General features: G+C 43.9%; 2 protein-coding genes and 1 pseudogene across 3 annotated transcripts in view; 2 read left to right on the forward strand and 1 right to left on the reverse strand.

Annotated features, from left to right (window-relative positions):
• ANKRD6 (ankyrin repeat domain 6) overlaps positions 1-20,555 on the forward strand; it is a 105,811-nt gene that overhangs the window by 82,104 nt on the left and 3,152 nt on the right. The window contains exon 20 of the transcript XR_012074837.1: positions 18,850-19,021. The gene's annotated coding sequence lies outside the window, so the exon portion shown is untranslated. The remainder of the gene's footprint in view (positions 1-18,849; positions 19,022-20,555) is intronic.
• The window catches only part of MDN1 (midasin AAA ATPase 1), a 139,510-nt gene that overhangs the window by 11,634 nt on the left and 107,321 nt on the right, over positions 1-20,555 (reverse strand). Inside the window, exons 75-91 of one of the 2 annotated variants that reach the window (XM_006200336.4) lie at positions 19,352-19,498; positions 18,691-18,817; positions 16,850-16,955; positions 16,187-16,302; positions 14,897-15,382; positions 14,427-14,653; positions 13,686-13,838; positions 13,341-13,510; positions 12,424-12,585; positions 10,099-10,236; positions 7,821-7,962; positions 6,376-6,551; positions 5,671-5,823; positions 4,809-4,953; positions 2,500-2,822; positions 2,061-2,228; positions 792-893 (exon numbers count right to left, since the gene is read on the reverse strand). In XM_006200336.4, coding sequence (XP_006200398.2) covers positions 792-893; positions 2,061-2,228; positions 2,500-2,822; positions 4,809-4,953; positions 5,671-5,823; positions 6,376-6,551; positions 7,821-7,962; positions 10,099-10,236; positions 12,424-12,585; positions 13,341-13,510; positions 13,686-13,838; positions 14,427-14,653; positions 14,897-15,382; positions 16,187-16,302; positions 16,850-16,955; positions 18,691-18,817; positions 19,352-19,498 — 3,041 coding nt within the window. Of the gene's footprint in view, positions 1-791; positions 894-2,060; positions 2,232-2,499; positions 2,823-4,808; positions 4,954-5,670; positions 5,824-6,375; positions 6,552-7,820; positions 7,963-10,098; positions 10,237-12,423; positions 12,586-13,340; positions 13,511-13,685; positions 13,839-14,426; positions 14,654-14,896; positions 15,383-16,186; positions 16,303-16,849; positions 16,956-18,690; positions 18,818-19,351; positions 19,499-20,555 lie in introns of both variants that reach the window. The other variant, XM_015235997.3, reaches the window with a different exon arrangement.
• Positions 17,196-17,532, forward strand: LOC116281394 (translation machinery-associated protein 7-like; annotated as a pseudogene).

Below are 20,555 nucleotides of genomic sequence, written 5' to 3' on the forward strand. Positions count from 1 at the left end.
TCTATAATGGCAAAAAGAGTAAAAATCACCGTAATGTTCACCCGCAGGGGGCTGATTAAGTAAATCAGGTATAGCCATACAAGAGTGGAATTCAGTGTAGCTGTTAAGAATACGCAGCTCTCTAAATACATATACAGAGCAATCTCTGATACACCTTCATATCTGAAATAAAGGCAAGGAGGCAAAAAAAACCCCCAAAACCCCTCTCACATATAAATGTGCATACCACAAACATCCATAACACGCTGCAGATGCAGAACATCTCCGAAAGAACACAAGACTGGTAGCACCAATGTGCTCAGAGGATAGTCCCTTGGGTGGCTTGAGGACAGGGATAGGATGATGGAAGCTTTTAATGGGATCGGTTTCTATTACTAATTTTGTATCACATGCATGAATAGTGCCCATTAAAATTTTTTTAATGCAAAAGAGTACGGACAATGAAAAGAGTTAAGACTGGTTGGTGCTGGGCAGCAACACACAACACTTAGCTCTTAGGCTCCAAAACAAGAACATGACAGGAACAGGTGAGAGAAAGAGAGAGGGTGTGTGTGTGTGTGGGTGTGTGTGTGTGTGGGTGTGTGTGTCCGTCCCCGTGTCTCCACTGGAAGAAGCCCCAGCTGGGAAAGCCCCACAGTCCTGGCCTGCTCACCAAGGCTGCCATCACGTCTGGTAAGCTGGCAAAGGCTGGGAATATTTGGCTTTTTTTTTTTTTTTTTTGAAACCGCTACATTTAGAGCACCACTTTACATGCAGCCTCCACGCAGGTTTAGCTGAAGAGTGATAGAGACCTGTGTGTTTTTCCTGGTGTGTTTCTGGGAGGCCAACCGGGCGATGAAGTTGGATTCATGGCCTTCTGCCTGGTTTGCATCCGCAGCTCCACTCCCGTGTTCCTGTGAAATCCAAGCCATAAAAAGGATGAAGGCGGAGGAAGCTATACAAGCACCTGGTTATAGGCTGCACTGCACACCACTCCTCTCACCATTACTCCCATCCCAGCATCCAGCATCATACGCAGTTGGCCTTCTGTATCCGCGGACACAGAGGGCCCGCTGTACCAAGCCATTTTATATATGGGTCTTGCACAGCCACGGATTTTGGTATCTACAGGAGTCTTGGAATCAATCCCTCTCAGAGCCCAAGGAATGACTGTAACCACACCAGCTCTGGAACTCACCCACGACTAAGGCCTGGCCTGTGGGCAGAAACAGGAGCATCTAGACCCAATCTGTTACCCTCTTGGTTGGCACCGCTTTCGCAGCGCTTGTTAGTTCCTTGTTACAGGAGGTAATGGTTTACTCTGAAGACCTCGATTAAAAATCTGGCTTCATCACCAACCAGCATGTACCCTTGACATTGTTATTTAACTTTACTGGGACTTACTTAATTCAGATATAAGTGTCTTATCTTGTAGGGCCACTGTGAGAACGTACTGAAGTAACGAAACGCTCAGCACCTAATGCGTGCTCAGTAAATGGGGTGGAGGGGTTATGAGAAGTATAAACTGTTTTAATTATTGCTGGAAAAAAAACCAGGGGCTTGGAGAGGCCAAGGGAGTTGTCCAGAGTGACCACTGAGCAGCAGGTCCTCTGGCTTCCAGTGCTCCTCTGAGGCAAGCCCGTGCCCCAACTGTGGCCACAACAGACGCAATGCTCCCCATCAATGAAAGAAGAAGTAAGGAGCCCGGTGAACCAGCAAGGAAAGGGGAAGCACAATTAGAAGCATATTACTGCATGAAGTCTAGATTCAGCCTTTCTACCCTTAGGAGCTTTCTGAAAAATAATATGAACCTGATTGCCCACAGAGAGCTCTAATAACTTTTCTCGTTAAGCACATCCTTTACAGTGTGTAGCAAATATTCTGGGGTTTGTTCTGGGAGGCATATAAAAATAGATGTAAGGTCCATTTTCCCAAAGAATAGGAAATATTTTAGATGTCGACAATGAAAAACACCTCATGACACCTCATGTGAATCAACTACTGTTAAACAGAACATGATTTCGGGCAGGGAGAAGGGACCCCCTAAGAGGCAGCTGGCGGAGGCAGCGAGGGCCTCTCACCTCCTTCCCCTGCTCCTTCTCGGGCGCGGCCCCGGCCAGCTCCACCGCCTGCATGCTCTGCACGCTCTCCAAGCCTGTCTGCCCGCAGGAGTCATGCTCCTTCCTCTCTGTGGCCTCTGGCACCCGCTCCTCAGTGTCAGGATTCTCCCCTTCTTCTTCTTTTTCTTGCTTCTACAGGGAAAGCAAACATGGCATTAAATGCTCTGGGGGAAGAACACGAGGTGGGGCCCTGCAACAAGCAGGCACCCCTCCTTCCCTCCTTACCACGGGGAGTCTGCAGGGAGGGGATCAGCCAGGGAGGGTCTTAAACAGAAACTTAAAGCTGCTTGGCAGCACCACCTGGTCATGAAAAGTATCTTAAGAGATTTTCTAGAGGGAATAAGGTCATTTCTTCTCACTGTTGTTATTTTCAATAGAAGTCAGGCTAGACACACAATACCTGAGGCTGGAGACCTTGATCCACAGGGACGTGACTGTCTGCACTTTCCTCACTGGCGTCCTTGTCCTCTGCAGATGGCTGCTCCTCCTCGGAGTTTTCTTCAGGATGCTGGGTGGCATCCTCGTCTTGGTCATCAGCTCCCATGTCCATCTCTTCCTCCGGCTCCACCTGATCCTCCTCCCCGTGGCCTTCCTCAGGCTCGTGTGGGCTCTGACCTTCACCTTCACTCTGGGCAGCCTCAGTCTCTTCGTTTAGTGCCTCAGCTTCTCGATCTGTTTCTTCACTATCCATTGGTTTTTCTTTAATCTCCAAAGGATTCTCTTCTGGACAGGTGAAACGAAAACAAGGAGCACAGAATTTCAAAACCAAACAATATGATTTCTTCAGATGGGATGCAGTTACACAAGTGTTTTATCATTATTCTCAAACCAGGAGTTGGCAAACTGTGGCCCTCGGGCCAAATCTGGCCCTCCACATATTTCTGTAAAGTTTCATTGTAACACAGCCACATCCATTCGCTCACCCTCCACCCTGTCTGTACTGCCCAGGGCTGCTTTCATACTGCAAAAGCAGGACTGAGTGTTTGCGACCTCTGGTGCAGCTTATGGTCTGCAAAGACTAGAATGTTTATTATCTGACTGTTCACAGAAAATTTTTGCCTACATCTGCTCTAAACCGTACTTACAGCTGTTTACATACAACTGTTTGGATGGTGCATTTCATTAAAGAATAGTAACCGATCCACTAAAAAATCCTAAAAACCACAATGATAGGAATATTTTAGAACAGATAGGAAATGCCAGTCTAATTTGCAGTTATCATTGGGAATAACTGGTGGACATCAGACTTCACCATACACAGAAAATACAACATGCATTCACATGGGACTAATCTTATTTGAAAATGACTTATTTATTTAAAGAGCTTTTCTATACTTTGGACACTTTAGAAATCAGTTATATTGTTTGCAAAAAAATATTTTAAAATAATTGCTTCCTAGTTTATATACACAATAGGTTAAAACAAACCTGGATATTTTTCTAGGGCAAAGAGCTTATTAGAAAACCAGTGGATTTTAATTTTCTTAATCTTATGCTTGCTTGGTGGTTGAATTTAAGGTTGAAGTCAGATTGCAAAATTAAAAGGCAATGAAACGGCCTCAGAAGCAACAACTTAACTACATTTAAAAAGTAAACTAAAGAGTCACAGAGCAAAGAATGTTCTAACCACAAAGAAAGCCTATATCAAATCCTTAACCAAATGGTGTTGTTAAATATTAAATTCACAAATTTAACCAACAAATTATTTTTAATAACCAAATACTTTAAACATGAAAAATGCATTTTACATTTAGGAGAGCCATATACTCACCTCCTAGATTTAGCAGATGTTAACATTTTGTCATAAATGTATCAAATTACTGCCACTTTTTAAGAAACAAAGGGTTTACAACTATCTGGATTCTGGATGCCTTCACCCTTCCTACTTCCTCAGAGGTTAAACATTTCTTTTCTGGGCTTTCATACATTTGATGACTCCAGAAACACCACACAGCATTGTTTCTTGTATTAAATTTTTACATAAACAGTACCTTTCATTTATTCTTCTGTAACTTGCTATTTTTGTTCCACCGTGGTGTTTTCATTAGCTTTCTAAATATGTAACTGACTCACTAAGAAGCAGGAGGAGGCTGCCCCGTCTCTCCGTCTGGTTACTCACCATGAGGGGGGCCTCAGCTACGGCAGCGTCTCCCACACGGTGCTTCCAATACCAGACAGCACCCGCTATGGAGTCACACTCGGTTGAACAGTGGGTGACACAGGCACTAGGTTACTGTCAATGTGCCATGTGATTTCTCTTGAGATTTTCAGTTTCACTTCCCACTATGATTTCATATTTCAGACTAAACACACAACATAACACACAACATAACATAACACACAACATAAACACACAACAATCAATAACTAAAACAGTCATTTCCCAGGAAAGCAGTCACTGGGCTCCGCGAGAGGGCCGGCTCTCCGCAGACTGCGTATGTTTACATCAGCCCAGGAGGCGGGCCACGGTGATGGCACCACCCCGCACAGCAGCCCTGGAACCCAGGACGGGATGACACGAGTGACAGAGACCTGCTGGCTTCCAAGCGTTAGGTCTGTTTAGAGGAAAAACATGACAAAGAAAAAGCAATTTTCTCAAACTGGAATTGAGCTGCTGACCAGACGTGATCATGACCTAACCACAACACTGGCCTGAAAAGAAATTTTCAATGACTTCCAACTGGGTTCCTTAGATTTTGAAAGACACACCTTCTCCTTCGTGGTCTGTGTCCTCACTGCCATCCTTGTCTTCGCTGTCCAGGTTTAAGTCATCCGGAAGGTCCAAGGCCTCAGGTTCTGGCAGTTTTTCCTGGTTGCCATGGTAAGGGTCCACCTCATTCTCATCGTATTCCCTCTTTGGATAATGGAGAGAACAGGGAAAAAAAATAAAAAACTTTTTTAAAAAGTAGCTTTCACATAAATTAGCTCTAAGCACAGCTGACCCTTGAACAACACAGGTCTGAATAGTGTGGGTCCACTTACACGGACCACTGATGAGGATTTCTTTCAATAAATACACGCTGCACAGGTCTGTAGTTGGTGGAACCCGTGGACGCAGACGGTCAACTGTAAGTTACGGGCAGATTTCCAGCCTCGCAGGCGGTCAGTGCCCCTAGTGCCCAGGTTGTTCGAGTGAGGGTCAACTGTAGTTACGTTGAGAGAATACAGTATCTCTTCCCTAAATTTACCAGGACACATTAGAATATTACTAATATTTTTAGAATTCTCGTGTTTTCAAAATTTCAAATTTCACTTTCTGTGCACGTTCTGCACTGAAAAGTTTTGTGTTACTTAATCTTGAAGAAGAAACTGAAGTTTATAGGAAGAAATACAAAAAAGGATTTAGCTTCTAAACTATAGCACAAGCCCAAACAGCATGAAGACCACCTCACTGGTAACCAGGAGTAAACTATTTTATGTCTGGTTCATAAGCTCTGTTGTACATTCTTTTATGAGGCAGCGGGAAAACAAATGATAAGTAGGAAGAAAACATCCTGAGCCCTTGGAGCTGTGCATCGCAGTGGCCTTGGCCTTGAGTCAGGGGAGCAGATCGGTTTTGAATCCTCTTTACCTCGTCTATCTGTTCATTAATTTTATCTTGGCCTTGTCCCTCATCATTAGCTTCTGCTGTTTCCTTTTCTTCCTTCTTATCTTGCTGGTTTTTATCTCTGTTTGACTTCCCAGCATCTAAGTTGTCATCTTTAGCAACAAGTTCAGAATCTTCCTAAATGGCAGAGGAAGAAAAAACAAAATCATCAGTCTTGATCTAAAAAGCTGTTTTCACATAGGTTGACTCCAGCTAATGCAGCTCTTAGACTGTCATTTCTGCCTGGGCCAATCCCATAAACATCCAGCTGACAGGGCATATGTGGTCCTATAAGGAAGGGTCCAGGTCTAAGCAGAGGGCAGGAGTAAGAGCAGGTGTGTGAACGGCATGCCGGTGGAGCTGTGCTGCTGTGTCATCACACCCAGCCCAGGGTCCCCTAAGCTAAGAGCGGGGAAGTTCAGTGGCCAATAGCAGAATCAGAGTGTTTACAGTGAGTTTTACCACTTCCCTCCTCCATAACACTTGAGGTGGCTCAGGTCAGGCTACTCTTTTAGATCTGAATACAATTAATAACATAGCAAAGAACAACGTAGAAAAAAAAAAACAACAACAAATGGAAGAAACAGAAGGGAAAAAAAAAAACAAGACAGAAAAGGAAGAGTGGTGAACGACGGAGTGGTAGTTGGCAGGAAGACTGGGGACTGTGCGATGGGGCAATCTTTAAATTACCTCATCCATTCCTGGTCCTGTTTCTTCAGTTTTACTGTCTTCTTCCTCCTCATCGTCCTCATCTTCGTCATCACCCCAAAGCCTCTCATCTAGTTTGTCAGCTTCCTCACCGTTCAGGTCACCCATCTGTTTATCCAGGTCTCCGCCCTCACTGTCTGATTTCTCATCATCCTCATCTGAAAGGGAAGACACTGAGCGTAGTTCGGCAGATCCCCAAACCGTGTGTGTGGGAGAGGCATGGACCCCTGACCTGGCGAGGGTCCTGCCTGGGGTTTACTGCCCGTTTCTACAGAACACCCTTCTAAAGCTCCTGAAGTAGTCCCCCTGTGTTTTGCAAACTGTTTGGAGGAACAAGGAGGTCTACAATGTGTAATGTGAACAGACTGTAAGGTAAGAAGGGTGGGGAACGGCTGTCAGGATGTCTAGTTCTGGTGCTGGCAGGATGTTCATCGTGGGACTCAGCAGCCTCGCTGGGTTTTGGTTTCCTGTCTGTGAAATGATGAGACTGGACTACAACATTCCTCAGGTTCCTCCTCCATCTCCAACATACTATATACGTCAGTGGTTTTAACCAACATCTCAAATCACGTGTCTAGCTCAATTCATCAGAATTATCTTGCTTTTGTCTTTGCGCAAGGTCTACTTTGATAAAGGTTAAACCCTTATGCTACTCAGGCAAGCATACACTCTTCTACTCTGAGGTCAACTATCATTTATGCAAGATATTCACACTTAGAATAAGACACTATATTTCAAATTAAGCTTTAAACAGAAATTTAGGGCAACAGCTGAATTATGGTACAAACATGACATGATTAATGTGTTGTAAGAAATCATATTCTCAAATAACTGTTAATGACATGGAGTGTGGAACGTTAAACGAAAACAGCAGGCTGTAGAAGTGTTCATGGTCTCTGCATGTGTGTGTACATACGCGTCATACAGGAAGAAATAACCCGAAATTTGTTAAGTGATTCGGGTGATAGGCCTAAAGGGTATCTTGCTATTTCATTCCTGCGTTTTTGTTCCAAATCACCTACAACAGACGTCTACTATTTTTGTAGTTAGGGACAAAAATTACTTAAAAAAAAAATACTCAGAACAATTTAATTTGAACTGAGAGCCAGGCTCTGTTAGGGCTCATCTCCTTGTTCTTCCAGATGTCTCCGAAGGGCACTGCTTGGCCACTGCTGCCAGCACACGAGGCAGCCAGACGTCAGTGTCTCTGTTTACTCAGAGAAGAATAATCTCCAAAACAGATTGCAGCCTCCTGACTCGGTGGAGCTGGTGATGGTGCACGTGCATGCTGACCTTTCCACCTGCAGTTACACAGAGGAACCAACTTGTTCCGAGAGTGTAACAGGCTCTGTATTGAGGATCTGTATTTTCCTGGAGAAAATATTTATTTTTCAAAAACAAGAATGAAGTGATGGATAATCTCAAACCTTGTCCTTCAAGCTCCCCATCGTGCATTTTCCCATCAAAGTCTTCTGACATCTCGATGGCATTATCCTCGCCCTTAATGTCTGGTTTTGAGTCAGGATCTTCCTTATCCTTTTCTTGGCCCTTCTGAAATGTATCTTCTGCCTGCATCAAAAAGCATTATAGAAAACACACATGAACATGGTAACTTTACTCATGTTTACTCAGCTCTAAATAGAATATAAATGCTGGGGTTTAGTGGTGTAAAATTATCTCTGGGGAGAGAAAAGAGAACAGAGATAATACACAAAATTTGTGACTTGCTTTAACATTTCTGTAGTTAATTTCCAGTTTTATTGCACATGTTATTAGAGAATATAGAATTCTATTGAGGTTTTCTTCATTTGAGTTTAAAAAAAAAATCCAGAGATATTTTAAGACTGCATTCTGTCTGTAGGATAAAAAAATTCAGTCTTATTATATTGCCCATAAATTTAGTATCTATTTTGTCTCTGATATCTCATAGTCAGCACCACACTGTGAATGTAATTTTCTTCACTTTTCCTTAAACTATATATTTCTACATAATTTAGTCAATATTTTGGGCAAACGATTCACGATTGTTACCTCTTTCATTAGGACTAAATTTTAAAATGATAAAATCTCATTTTAAAAATTCTAAGCAAAACAGAAAGAGTAAGTTCCCCTGGCGCCATCATCCTTCAAAAATCCTAAAGAAGTTATCACCAGAGACATTCTGGAGCATCTTTTTATTCATAAGTCACCGATGGATACTTACAATACAGGTAATATGTATCAATACTTGCCTCCCAGCATCCTTTTAAACAAAAAAGGGATTATGCCGTACAAACTGTTTTGCAATCTGCTTCTCTTAAGTTAAAAAATGTCTCAGATAAATTTCCATGTTGATACATATAAACCTATCTCATTCTTATTAATCTGTAATATTGCTCTGCATGGATAGTATCATAATTTAAGTAATTCCCTCCTGATGAATATCTGGATTCTTTCACAATTTTCACCATTATAAATAACGCTGTATCCTTGAATAAACACACCCCCTTTTACATATATTTATCTTCGACCTTTTAGCATTTCTGTAAGAAAACATGGAATTCCTTGGTCAAAGAATACCCACAATTTAAAATTTATTAGATACTGCCAAATTGTTTCAATAGCCTTTTATCCCACTTAATGTTTTTTGCGTTGGATTTGCACTTTTCTGTTAGGTTTACTTTTATCTTTTTCCCATTAACAAATTACTGTGTGCTGATTAAGTTAAATTTGAAATACAGAAAGAGCAAAGTAACAAATATATATAAAATGTATATTAGAACTCTACCACAAACACTGGCATTATTCTTTTGGTTTTTTATTTCTTTTCAGTTTTCCATTCAAAGGAAGACAGGAAGTTTGAATTGGTTTGCTCTTTTATTTTTCATAGTTATAACTATAATTAAATAGAAATTTACAGCCTGCTTTAAATTTAGAAGATAAGTGATAAAAAGAAATTCCACTACCTTTTATTTCTTTAAGTCATGGTTGATTAATCTAAATGACTAAGAGTAGCATGTTTTTCTTTTTAAATATTTTTTTTTTTTTTTGCAGGGAGAGATAATTAGGTTTTACTTAATTATTTTTAGAGGTGGTACTGGGGATTGAACCCAGGACCTTATGTATGCTAAGTATGCCCTCTACCACTTGAGCAATATACCCTCTCCCCCTAAAAGTAGTATGTTAAAAAAAAATTGCTTCCAACTAAGACTGGAACTTAAAAAAGCAACACAATAGTCTTAGTCCAAAGAATCTAAGTATTTCAAAGGCATGCTTGATACCAACTAAAAAAGGATGTAAATTTTAAAATTTTAACATGTCTTAAAGGCACACAACAGTAAAACCTATTAATAGCAAACACTGGCATTGTTTTTAAATGCAATTACCACTTAAAATAGCCAAGCTTTTTATCCTTAAATGAACCGACAACCAAAAATACTCTCTAGAAAATCATCAGCAAAAATCTCCCCATTTAAAATAAAAAATAAAAAAAATTTAAATTATTTGTCTCCTAAATTATAGCTGAGCTGCGAAGTTCCTTTCTGTGTGGTCTTTATGCTTTTTATTTACACCCACTCCCCAAGCTCTAGTATTCTTAGGGTACCCAGACCGCAGTTTGAAAACCATTAACTTAGTAGGAAAATGTGTGTAATTTAAATATTGAAAAAGGAAAAAGGAGCGAGCTCCTGTAAACTATACACAAATTTCACACATGTGAAGACATACCTGCTCTTCATTTTCTATCTTGTCACTCACATCCTTCAAGCCCTCGCCTTCTCCAATTCCACCTCCCTCGTAGTCGTGGAACTCAGTTGCTCCCTCTCCTGCTGAATCCTCCATAAATTCTTTGGGCAGGCAAAATCCCTTGGAAATGGAAAGAGTGAAAGTTAGGCACAAAAGTAAAAAGCCAGGGGGCGGCATGGGGGGGGGTGATTTCCATTCCTTCCTACAGGAAAAAATACTATAAACAAAAGATTAACTGTTTTCTAGGTCAGTATTTTAGATCTCATGGAAGTACAGTAGGCTCTGACATTCCTTTATTTCTTAATGATACTTGCCGTTTCAAAGCTTGACATCAGATTTAATACATGAGGTGTGCACTTAGTGGAGGCCTCTGGGGCATAGTAATTTGTCATTTTGCCAAGACAAAAATCTGAATGAAGTACTCTAGGATGGTATTTGGGAGGAAGTGGGGGTGGGGTAGGGTGTAGAACCTCTTTAAACACTAAAAAATATGCCTTCCTCCCAGCTCTTGAAGTAAATTTGTCACTCGGTCTAGAGTTAAGAACAAGGTCAGACACAATAACACCTGTGAAGAGTTAACTGAGCTTCATGTTGGAAAACAGCCTGTAAAGAAAGATCAACTACTAGCGTGTGGTGCAAAAGTGAATAGAAAAAGAAGTAAAACAGTGGCTTTCAGACATTTTAGCAGAGGAAATACAAGCTATCAAGATATCTGTCAATCCGAGGATGAGAAGGTATTACAAATAAGCTGTCAACTAGCAAGACCAAGATCTGAGACCAGCAGACACTGATCATGACCTGGTTACACTGAAGCAGCTTCCAATGGATTCGGTGCTTTAGTCACAACAAAGGTCTATTACCCTAGCGCTGTGTCTAATCCACTTCCAAGTGCCTTCAGCACTCCTCACGAAGGGTATGAATATAACTCGGACACTTGTGAAATTAAGGGACAGGCAAACTCACCTTCAGGATGTATATTAGAAAGCTGATTAAAGATACATTTTGATTAAAATAGTGATACACATTGTAAAGAAATATGTTTAGATGCAGACAGAATAAACCAGAGGAAGGAGACTCAGCTGTCCCTCTGCGGGGCACATCACTACAGCAGCTGCAGCTGGACAGCCACTGGGCTCCCAACACTTTGCTTATATCAGAACCACTTCTACCCTCACACCTTTACCCCAGAACACCTGGGTATGACAGGCCAAAGCCACTCTAGAACCTGTCAGACAAGAGCAATGGTGCAAGTGGACAAAGCAGCTGACCCAGTTCAGGGCATCCTCAACATATACTGTCCTGCCACTGTCTTTTGCATGTAATGCTTCCTTCAGAAAGGGATAGGATGTAAAACTGGGCTCAATGCCCATCAGATGGATTAAATCTGAGCCTCATTCATTTATACATTATTCAACAAAGATGCACATTGATCATCTAGATACAAGGTGTGGGCTTGCCACCTTTTTTTTTTTTTTTAACCCTTTCCAGTATTCCAGATACTCAGAACTAAGAACTCTTGACTGTTTACAAGAAGCCTAGACCTCATCTTTAGTTTGTAAATTCCTGTTTTCCTCAAGTGAACCTCATCCGTATTATACTTAGATTCAGAAAAGATCTTAGAATACTAAGGACATAAAAAAACAAACTACACACTCAGATGAAGGTGGTTCTCACAAGAATGCAAATCTCATTTTACACACAAGGAAACTGAGATTAAGTGACTAACTCACTCAGAGTCCAAGAACTGGATACTCCTGTAACTAGACTTGCCATACCGCCCTGGGCCTGCTGGATCTGTCTGTCTCCTGCTCCTGAATCTCAAGGGTAGGGTCTACAATCTCTACAGCTGCAGTGCTTTTCCCAATACCGGGTACACGGCTGAATGAATGACATCCTAGTAGAGGAAAAACACTGCTCCTCCCCTCCCAACATTAAGAGTCCCATTACCATTTCACCACGATTAAATATAAACGACTTAACACTTAATAGCCTTAAGGGTTCATTCATCCTGTAAGTCTAGCTCAGAGTTATCAGAAGAAAATTTGAAATTGGAGACAGGGAGAGAAGGGTGTGAACAAAAGTGGCAGCCTTTAGACCAGCTCTGGATTCTAGGGAGCTCACCAACGGGGGACATGCAGGTTTCAAGACTGGTGGAAACAGGCTTAGTAAACGGGTGCCAGACAAAGCCTTAGAAAACCCACAGAGGGAGCAAGTCATCAAAATAAAGCAGCTCACTGCACCAAATCCTGGTGGGTGTGGAATACCTGGGCACCTGCTGCCCCGTGGTGCTGCCGTGACAGCCCTTACCTTCTGAGCCAGCTCCGCAAAGACCTGGGCGAGCACAGAGAGCAGCTTGGCAGTGCTGCGGTGAGTTGCCAAGGACACGGTCAGGAAGAAGAGGACAAGGTCTGAGTACCTGGAGACCATGGGCACCAGGCGCACCAACAAGCAGCAGGACTGGGTGAAGAACTGGGGGCAGAACAGATGAGAAGGTCTGCTCACAGCGGGCTTCCCGGGGGGGGGGGGGTAACAACGTTCTGGCACTAGGTAGTGACGATGGCTGTACGACACCGTGAATGCACCAAATGTCACAATGGTACGTTTCATCTACACACAGATATACAGCGTCTGCTCACTGAGACTTCTTCCTTATTCACACAAACCCTCACAAAACTATACCTTCAATTCTCAGTCACTTAGTTCTCAGTTAACAAGGTTGCTTTTTTAAAAATATGTTTATTCTATTGGGAATCAAAGTTGGCACTGGAGGCAGTGCTAAAGAATAACACACTAGTCCTACAAAGTAAGTTGCTTCTTTGGCCTTAGGGAGATGACAACGTCATCCTCCTTCGGCATATTGTAAGGGGAGTAGTGTTTGCACTATGCGGCCACTGAGTCTTCAGTGCTGGCGGCAACACCTACCATTAGCATTACATGCGCCCAGGAGTATGTGACTGGGATGCGAAAGAGCCCCAAGGTAACGGATGTTCTGATTGCTAGCATTTCTGTACCTATGCGCCTTACAACTGCAACCCTTAGCCAGCAAGCCCTGAGCTTTCCAAAGTTTCTCAATGAGGTTTACATGTACAAACAGATCAAATTCTTAGTGATCTGGCTGACGGGGCCTGCTCTGGGGACCACCGTGTGGAGCGAGGAGAAACCCCCTCTTCCCCTGCTTGGCCCACTGCAGAAGGCCAATAAGCTTGTCAAGAACCACTGGTTACCGTGTGCTTGGCCGCTAAGCCATCCTCGCCGTATGACTTCAGCCTCTCCAACAGCTCAGAGACGGCGGAAATTATTTTCTGCACGTGCAAAGTGCTCACGTCGGCCCAGAAGTCGTCCTCTAAGATTTTGGTTAGATGTCCTGACTGCAGTCTCTCAAAGCCTGCTGCCTCTTTCATTCACAGAAAAAAATGACATGTTGAATAACAGAAAATAAAACCCTTTCCTCACCATTCATCCAATAATCATTTCCAATATTTGTCCTTAAATATTTAGCCCCAAAAATGGACCATCAACTAAAAATTAAATCAAGTGGGAAGCTAATTTCCCCCCAGTTTCAGACATACCCTCCTCTTCTTGTGTCCTTGTGTGGTCAGTGCTCTCTGTTTTCTTACTGTGTCTTTCTGTTAAGTTCTGGATGGCATAAAGGATGGCCCGGATGGCAGTTTCCATTTGCCCTGAAAAATCCTCCACAAGTCCATCATCCAGCATTTGGTTTCCTAGCAAAGTAACATGGTACAAAACAATTTTTTAAAAACCTACTCATCTGCTTCAGTGCCCCTAGAAACCATTAACAGTCCTCATTTGTCATTTTAGTAAACAGCCACGTGCTTAAGCACGTGACATGGTTGGGCCACTGTGTCACGCAGTGCTGGGAACAGAGATGAGTGAGACACGCTCCCTGCCCAGATAAGCCTGTAAGGTTACTGTCTTGTATTAATTACCACAACTTTGCCAAAAGAAAGCCAAAAATATGAAAACAGTTAAGATGGTGCATATGAACACCAAATGTCAGCCCTCAGCTTTCCAGTCGAAAGAACTTCCCGGAACCGCAGTGGGCCTGGGCTGCCCCCCACACGTGCGCTTTAAAGTGAGCAACGTAATGAGCATCCAGAGGCAAGGGACTCAAGCTAAAGAGGCAACGAAAGTCAAGAGCTGTGGGCTCCGACCATGCCTGCCCGCCTCAGAACCCTGGACAGACACGTCTAGAACAAAACACAATGTGCCTTCAGGACTGCCTGGACTGAGTCTCCGCGACATCATCCCTATGCTGGGCTTTTACTCCCTTGCTGAACAACAGTCCTTACCTCCTTGGCTGCCTGGGGCGAGCAAGTGTGTCTTCCAGGCAGTAAAGTCATCTGTGGCTTTATTGATCTCTCTTCTTACGTATTCCAGGCTCTCAACTAATGCCATTTGTGAGTCTGTTTGCTCTCCCTCTACCCCTGGAAGAATGAACAAGGACTCTAGGCCTTGCAAATGAGCTGACACCTGGGACAGGAAACTCAGCCCAGAAGAGCAAACTTCAAAATCTTTCCTGCAACAACAGAAATGCCACAATGTTGAAAGGAGGGCGGTACACCCCCCATACCCCTCCCCTCCAACCACTAAAGTTCACTGTATCTAGAGATTTATAGCTAGACATATGCCACAAAGCACTATGCAAGTCCACCGGAAAACTGAGGACTGAGGCATAACCCCTTTCATCATTTCACGCCATTACTAAACTCTGAACAAGGGCCCACACACAGAGGAAGAGCAAAGACATACGCACACTCACCAAGAATGAAACAGAGTCTCACAAGACTGCTGCCTAATTTTGTCGACATCAGCTTTCACTGACTGAATGGTTTTCAGCATCTCTGTTAATCTCACAGTTGACTGTTGCCAAAGCTGGTCCTGTTTCCGCATCCGGCAACCAGCAGGCAGCTGACTTCCAGGAACTGGGGATGGGTAGCTTAGATCTGACGGGATAAGGTCCAGCGTTGCACCGGAAAGCTGCCTCACGGTGAGCTCTGGGCCTTCTAGGTCGGGGGCAGAAGGTTGACCCTGTGTCTGGTCATGGCCTTGGCCTGGAGCTGGGCCTGCACCGGGGCAGCACTGGAGGAGCCAGGAGAGCTGCTCAAGCAGGATCTGGCTCTGCATGGCCAGGTGCTGCAGCCTCTCCGTCCACTGCTGCACCCCATCCTGAGGCGGGAAGGCCACGGGGTAGGTGGGTGGCCCTGCCAGCCTGCCGTGAATCTCCTGCATGCAGCTGAGGAGGTTCCTGTGCAGAGACAAACCCCCGGGGAAAACACATGGCTCCTTACACTGTCACTGAGCTGTTTTTAACAGTAAATTCACTCATTTCTGAATAAAGTATGGGCTTTTCCACATAATCAAGAAAAGATCTCCCCAGATAAGTAAAAAGTCTATTAAAAAGCCTTCCCCAGTACTCAGCAGGGAAGCATCGGCCCCACTGCTTATCACCTGCCCCCTACAGCGCTCTCACATCCAACAGGCCAGCCACTTTTTTTTAATCTAGTAAATGTAGTACTTTGCTAGATAAATTTGTATGAGTAGAGAAGAAAACAGCTGACGCTCAAGTGCTTACAGCCTAGAAATACTACCTCTCAGCCAAGAGCCCACTCAGCAGATGACAGCTTCCCAGCCACCCTCATCCCCTAAGCATCTCCACTGAGGAATGGCCCTGTATGGCTCAGCAAAGTGCACTCTGTAATCCACAAAGCCTAGTAAACTGAAGGCAACTCAAATCTGATCTGTGCCCAGAGACTGGGGTGCCCCGATACCAAGAACCCTGTCCCTCCGCCCGCACGGACTGCTGACCACGGATGCCCTCATTCTCGACCCAGGTGTGGTTCAGCCATGACAATTTTTACTGTCTGACTTGGTCCTGAACTCATCCCCCAGGGATGCTGCCAAAACCAGGGGGGCAGAGCCAAGGGAAACCCCACCCTCCTCTCCAGGCCTCAGACTCTGTTTCACGATTAGGAGCAGCACGTGCAGCAACTCTGAGCTGATACATGATTCTCCCCAATTCGTTCCACAGATGCAACCAGTCCACCGATACCTGAGGAGGATCCACTGCTCCGTCAGCGTGGTCAGGGAGCGCCGCTGTCGGATCAGCACCTTCATCAAGTGCGCCGAGAACCCTTTACACCGCTCCACGTTGCCCACGCCCATCTCCTGGAGGCGGGAGGAGGAGGGAAGAGCGTGCTGAGGGGCTGCAAACACCACACCCACACAGGCAACGTGGGGAAGTGCTGTCCCACACTCCGGGGGAGCCCTGGCTTAGGGACGCTTGGATGTGTCCCCTCTAGAGGTGACATGTCCACCTCTGTGAGCAGCACTTCTCAAACTACACTTTCACAGATGACTGACGTGCCATGAACGGGAACCAGGTTTAACACCAAAATTGAGTATTAGTGGTCTTCTCTAGGTTCACAAGGGGGAAAGGATCTGAGGATGGCATTCTCAATGCTGTTTTTCTTCCGTTATTTTTATTATGCATTTGGTCCTGCCAGCAAATGTGAGTGACAGGACTTATTATAAGACACTCTGATTAAGCACAAAATTACATTGATTAATATTCTAAGTTTAATGATATTCTGCAGAAAGCACAGTCATTTCCAGTAATGGGCTGTGATCACCTGACAAGATCTGAAGACGCAGCCCTGGATGAACAGCCAGGAGTGTCCCTGGGCCCCTCAAGCCCAAGGCACTACCATCCTACCTTGGTAGGAGCTGCTAAGGCCGCAGTAAGCCTGGCGTGCCGCGCAAGGGAGCGGTAGAAATATTTCTGGCACCCATCCCACGAAGATGAGATTTCTGCAAGCAGCCTGGAAAAGAAATCAATGTGACTTAATAATTAAAACCACTACCTCCACCCCAGACCCTGCAGACTCAGAGACTGGTCTATTTAGTCACAACCAAAAGCCAAGAGAGCCTGAACAGATTTACTTCTGTGAGGACCCACTCAGTCAAGCACCCATCAGTCCTTCATTCAAAGCATGTATCATGTACTTAGCACTGGAAGTACAGTGGGGAGGTAAATTATGACAATACGGTTTCCTTAATAAAAACATTATAGTGAAGGTGGCAAGAAGCCCCTGAAGCAGCCCAAGAAGCAGGCCAAGGAGATGGATGAGGAAGATAAGGCATTCAAGCAGAAGCAGAAAGAGGAGCAGAAGAAACTCTAGGAGCTAAAAGCGAAGGCTGCGGGGAAAGGTCCCCTGGCCACAGGTGGAATTAAGAAACCTGGCAAAAAGTAAGCTGTTCCTTGTGCCTGAGGCAATGATGATCCTTAATTCCATTCCTGTTTAAACATCTGGATTCCCTGCCATAACATCTGTTGCCACCTGTAGCTACAATGAAGTGTTGTACATTTAAGAATAAACTTTCGTTAAAAAAAAATCATACAGTGGCTCATCTTCTCTTTAGTTCATCTCAATCATTTCTACCTTAGCTGTGAAATCAGCATAAACCCAGTCCAGAATCCTGTCAAAATGTGTTCTTAAATCTTTGTTCCATCCTGAATTCTGTACCACCTGGAATTAAACCAACTCATTTGAAATGGCAAAAAAATTAAAATAAATTAAAAAAAAATTATAGTTATCTTGGCAGTAGAGGCAAGGGACCATACATTCTGATGCCTTCAGGGGCCATGCGGATAACACACATGACTAAGGACAGCCAAGCACAAAATGACACATGGCAATGACACCTGGCCTCATTGGGGAGGGAGAAGCAACAGGCACTGCTGCTGACCACAGAGAACGGACAGCACGCATCCTATCAAAAGGAGGGCGCAATAGCCAACTTCTCACCACATGGGAAAGCAAGCTCACTTGGCCAAATTTTCCGGAAAAACTGAAAATCCAGAATGTTTATGTAAAATTTCTACTTTTTACAATGTTGCGAATTCAAATTTGAAGCACTTCAGAGGGCCACTGAACAAAGGAAATACACATGTATGCTGTACCCAGCTCACTTCCACAACCTCTGCTGTGGTTACCAACAGAGGGAGCTCCGTCTGTCTCCAAAGCTTATGGCTCTCAAATTCAAGAACATGTGAGAACTTATAACAGGTTTATGTATATGGAATTGCTAGAAATGTGGCCATTCTTTCATGGATTTTCACCTGTACATTCAGATCAAGGAAACTCAAAGGACCAAAAATATAACGGGAGAGAAGAAATCAAGGAGGAAAGAGAAATGAAAAGAAACTTAACAATTACTAACTAACCCCTAGCACTTGCTTTAAATGCTCAAAGTAGACCCTTGTCTTCTTCACCCCACGAGACCCCCAGCAGAGCCCACACCACCCAATGTTTCTCATTCTTCCTTTACCTTTTCTAATGAAAGAAAGAAAAGAAAAGGGAGGGGGGAAAAGAAAGAAAAAAAAAGAAAATTAACACTTACTGAGTGCTTACCACCTGCCATTCCTGAGCCAGGCACCTTTCTAAATGTTACCTTCATAGCAATGCTAGGACAGAAGTGCTGTTATCCCCGCTGTGGCAAATGAGGCCATGGAGTTTTAAGTGACTTGCTTCCTTTGTAATTAAAAACACAAACCTAGAATCAGCCTCCTGAGTGCTGCTGACTATAGACAGTGCGCTTCGGAGATCCAATGGGTGGAGATGAAGCATCTCTTGAGGGTTTTTTGAACGGGCCCAGGCAAGACCTTTGCGATATGACAAACCTAGGAAATAAACAGCCTGTGTTTAAATACAGAAACTCAGAAGAGAATGGATGCACCCCACCCCGCTGCCCCCACACCACTACCGCTCGTTGTCTAGTCCTGGGAACAGCACTGCCCAGAAGCCTATCAGAAAGCGGACGCTCAGGCCCTGCCCTACTCCTTCTGCGACAGACTCCACTTCCGCCCTTCAGCAAGATTCCCCAGGTGACTTGTACATGAATCAGAGAAGCACTGCTCTCTGTACAACCCTGGAAGGGTGGGTACTGTTTAGCACATGGTGACAAAAGTTAAAAAAACATGGTTTCTGAGAAACCTCATTACAAAACTGTGAAACTGTTTGGGAATCAAAAATGGTTCATCATAGGATTTTCGTATGTGTGCCTGGAACTCCTGGCATGGCATGTCCCAACTTGGCCTGCCACATTGTTTCCCACCATCTCAGCTATCTCTAGAAACGTCCCCCAAATCACCCTGTCATTTTTCTTCCTACAGGCAAGTGATTATAATTCATCAGGTTTCCAGCAAGAGCCTTACCGGCTTTTGCGAGGTGTTTAAAGAGGTCTGCTAAAGCTCGCTGCTTCTGCATGAGAATGTGCTTGGCTTCTGATCGCTGCTTCTCCTTCTCTGCAGAGGGATCCACCTTTAAGCTCTGCAGCTCAGTTACAGAGGAAATTACTTCGCCTGCAGGGGAAGACAGAAATCCCAAGGAATTTCTAATGTGTTCAAATTACCCAAGATCAAGGACCTTTTGAAAAACAAGGGCCAGGTGTCATTTGTCTTTGTATCTTGGGTAACTAGCATAGTCCGTAGCATTTGGTAAATTCTCAATAACTCAAAAGATTAAGAAGCAAACAGAAAAATAACAACACGAGGCTTCATATCCCTTGATAACAAACAACCCAAATAAAAGTAGTTATTCCTTTTTTCATTCAGGGGTTTTATAATCAAGCAAGCAAGAAGTACTTATTGAGCATGGATTATGTGTAGTGATTCACGCTAGGAATTTTAAAAACTTGAGGTAAATTTCCAACACATATGACACATGTTGAGTCCCTACGCTGTACCTGGTACTTGGTAAATGTTCTTTTAATGTGCACAGCTCCAGAAGCACTTATTTGTCACCGCTCAGAAAGGCTCAGAGAAGTCTAGTCACCTCATAAAGGCCATTCAGCTAAGAGCTGACCTGAAGCCAGGACTTGAACCCTGGCTGAACTGACTCAATTCTTTCCTCAGCACCAAGCTGCCTTTCTGGACATCCATAGGCACCTAAACACGAGGCAGTGTCACACAAGCTGACTGTGTCCCCTCGAATCCATGTTAAAGTCCTAATCCCCAGTACTTCAGAATGTGACTGCTTTCAGAGACAGGGCCTTTAAAGAGACAACTAAGGTAAAATGCAGCCAAACGTGTGGACCCTAATCCAATCTGACTGGCATCCTTAAAAGAAGAGGCGATTAGGACACGGAGAAGATATCTACCACCCAAGGAGAGCGCCTCAGAAGAAACCAAACCTACTGACACTTTGATCTTGGACTTTTAGCCTCTAGAACTGCGAGAAAATAAATTTCTATTGTTTAAGCTACCCAGTATGTGGTACAGTTGACCTCTGAACAGTGCGAGTTTGAACTGAGTGGGTCCACTTACACGTGCATTTTTTTTTTTTCAACGGTAACTCTGTCAGTACCACAAGAGCCCAGGGCACTTGCATAAGTGGATGTGGAACCAGGATACAGAGGGC

This window comes from Vicugna pacos, chromosome 8 (genome assembly GCF_048564905.1).
Source record: "Vicugna pacos chromosome 8, VicPac4, whole genome shotgun sequence".
Classification (NCBI taxonomy): Eukaryota; Metazoa; Chordata; class Mammalia; order Artiodactyla; family Camelidae; genus Vicugna; species Vicugna pacos.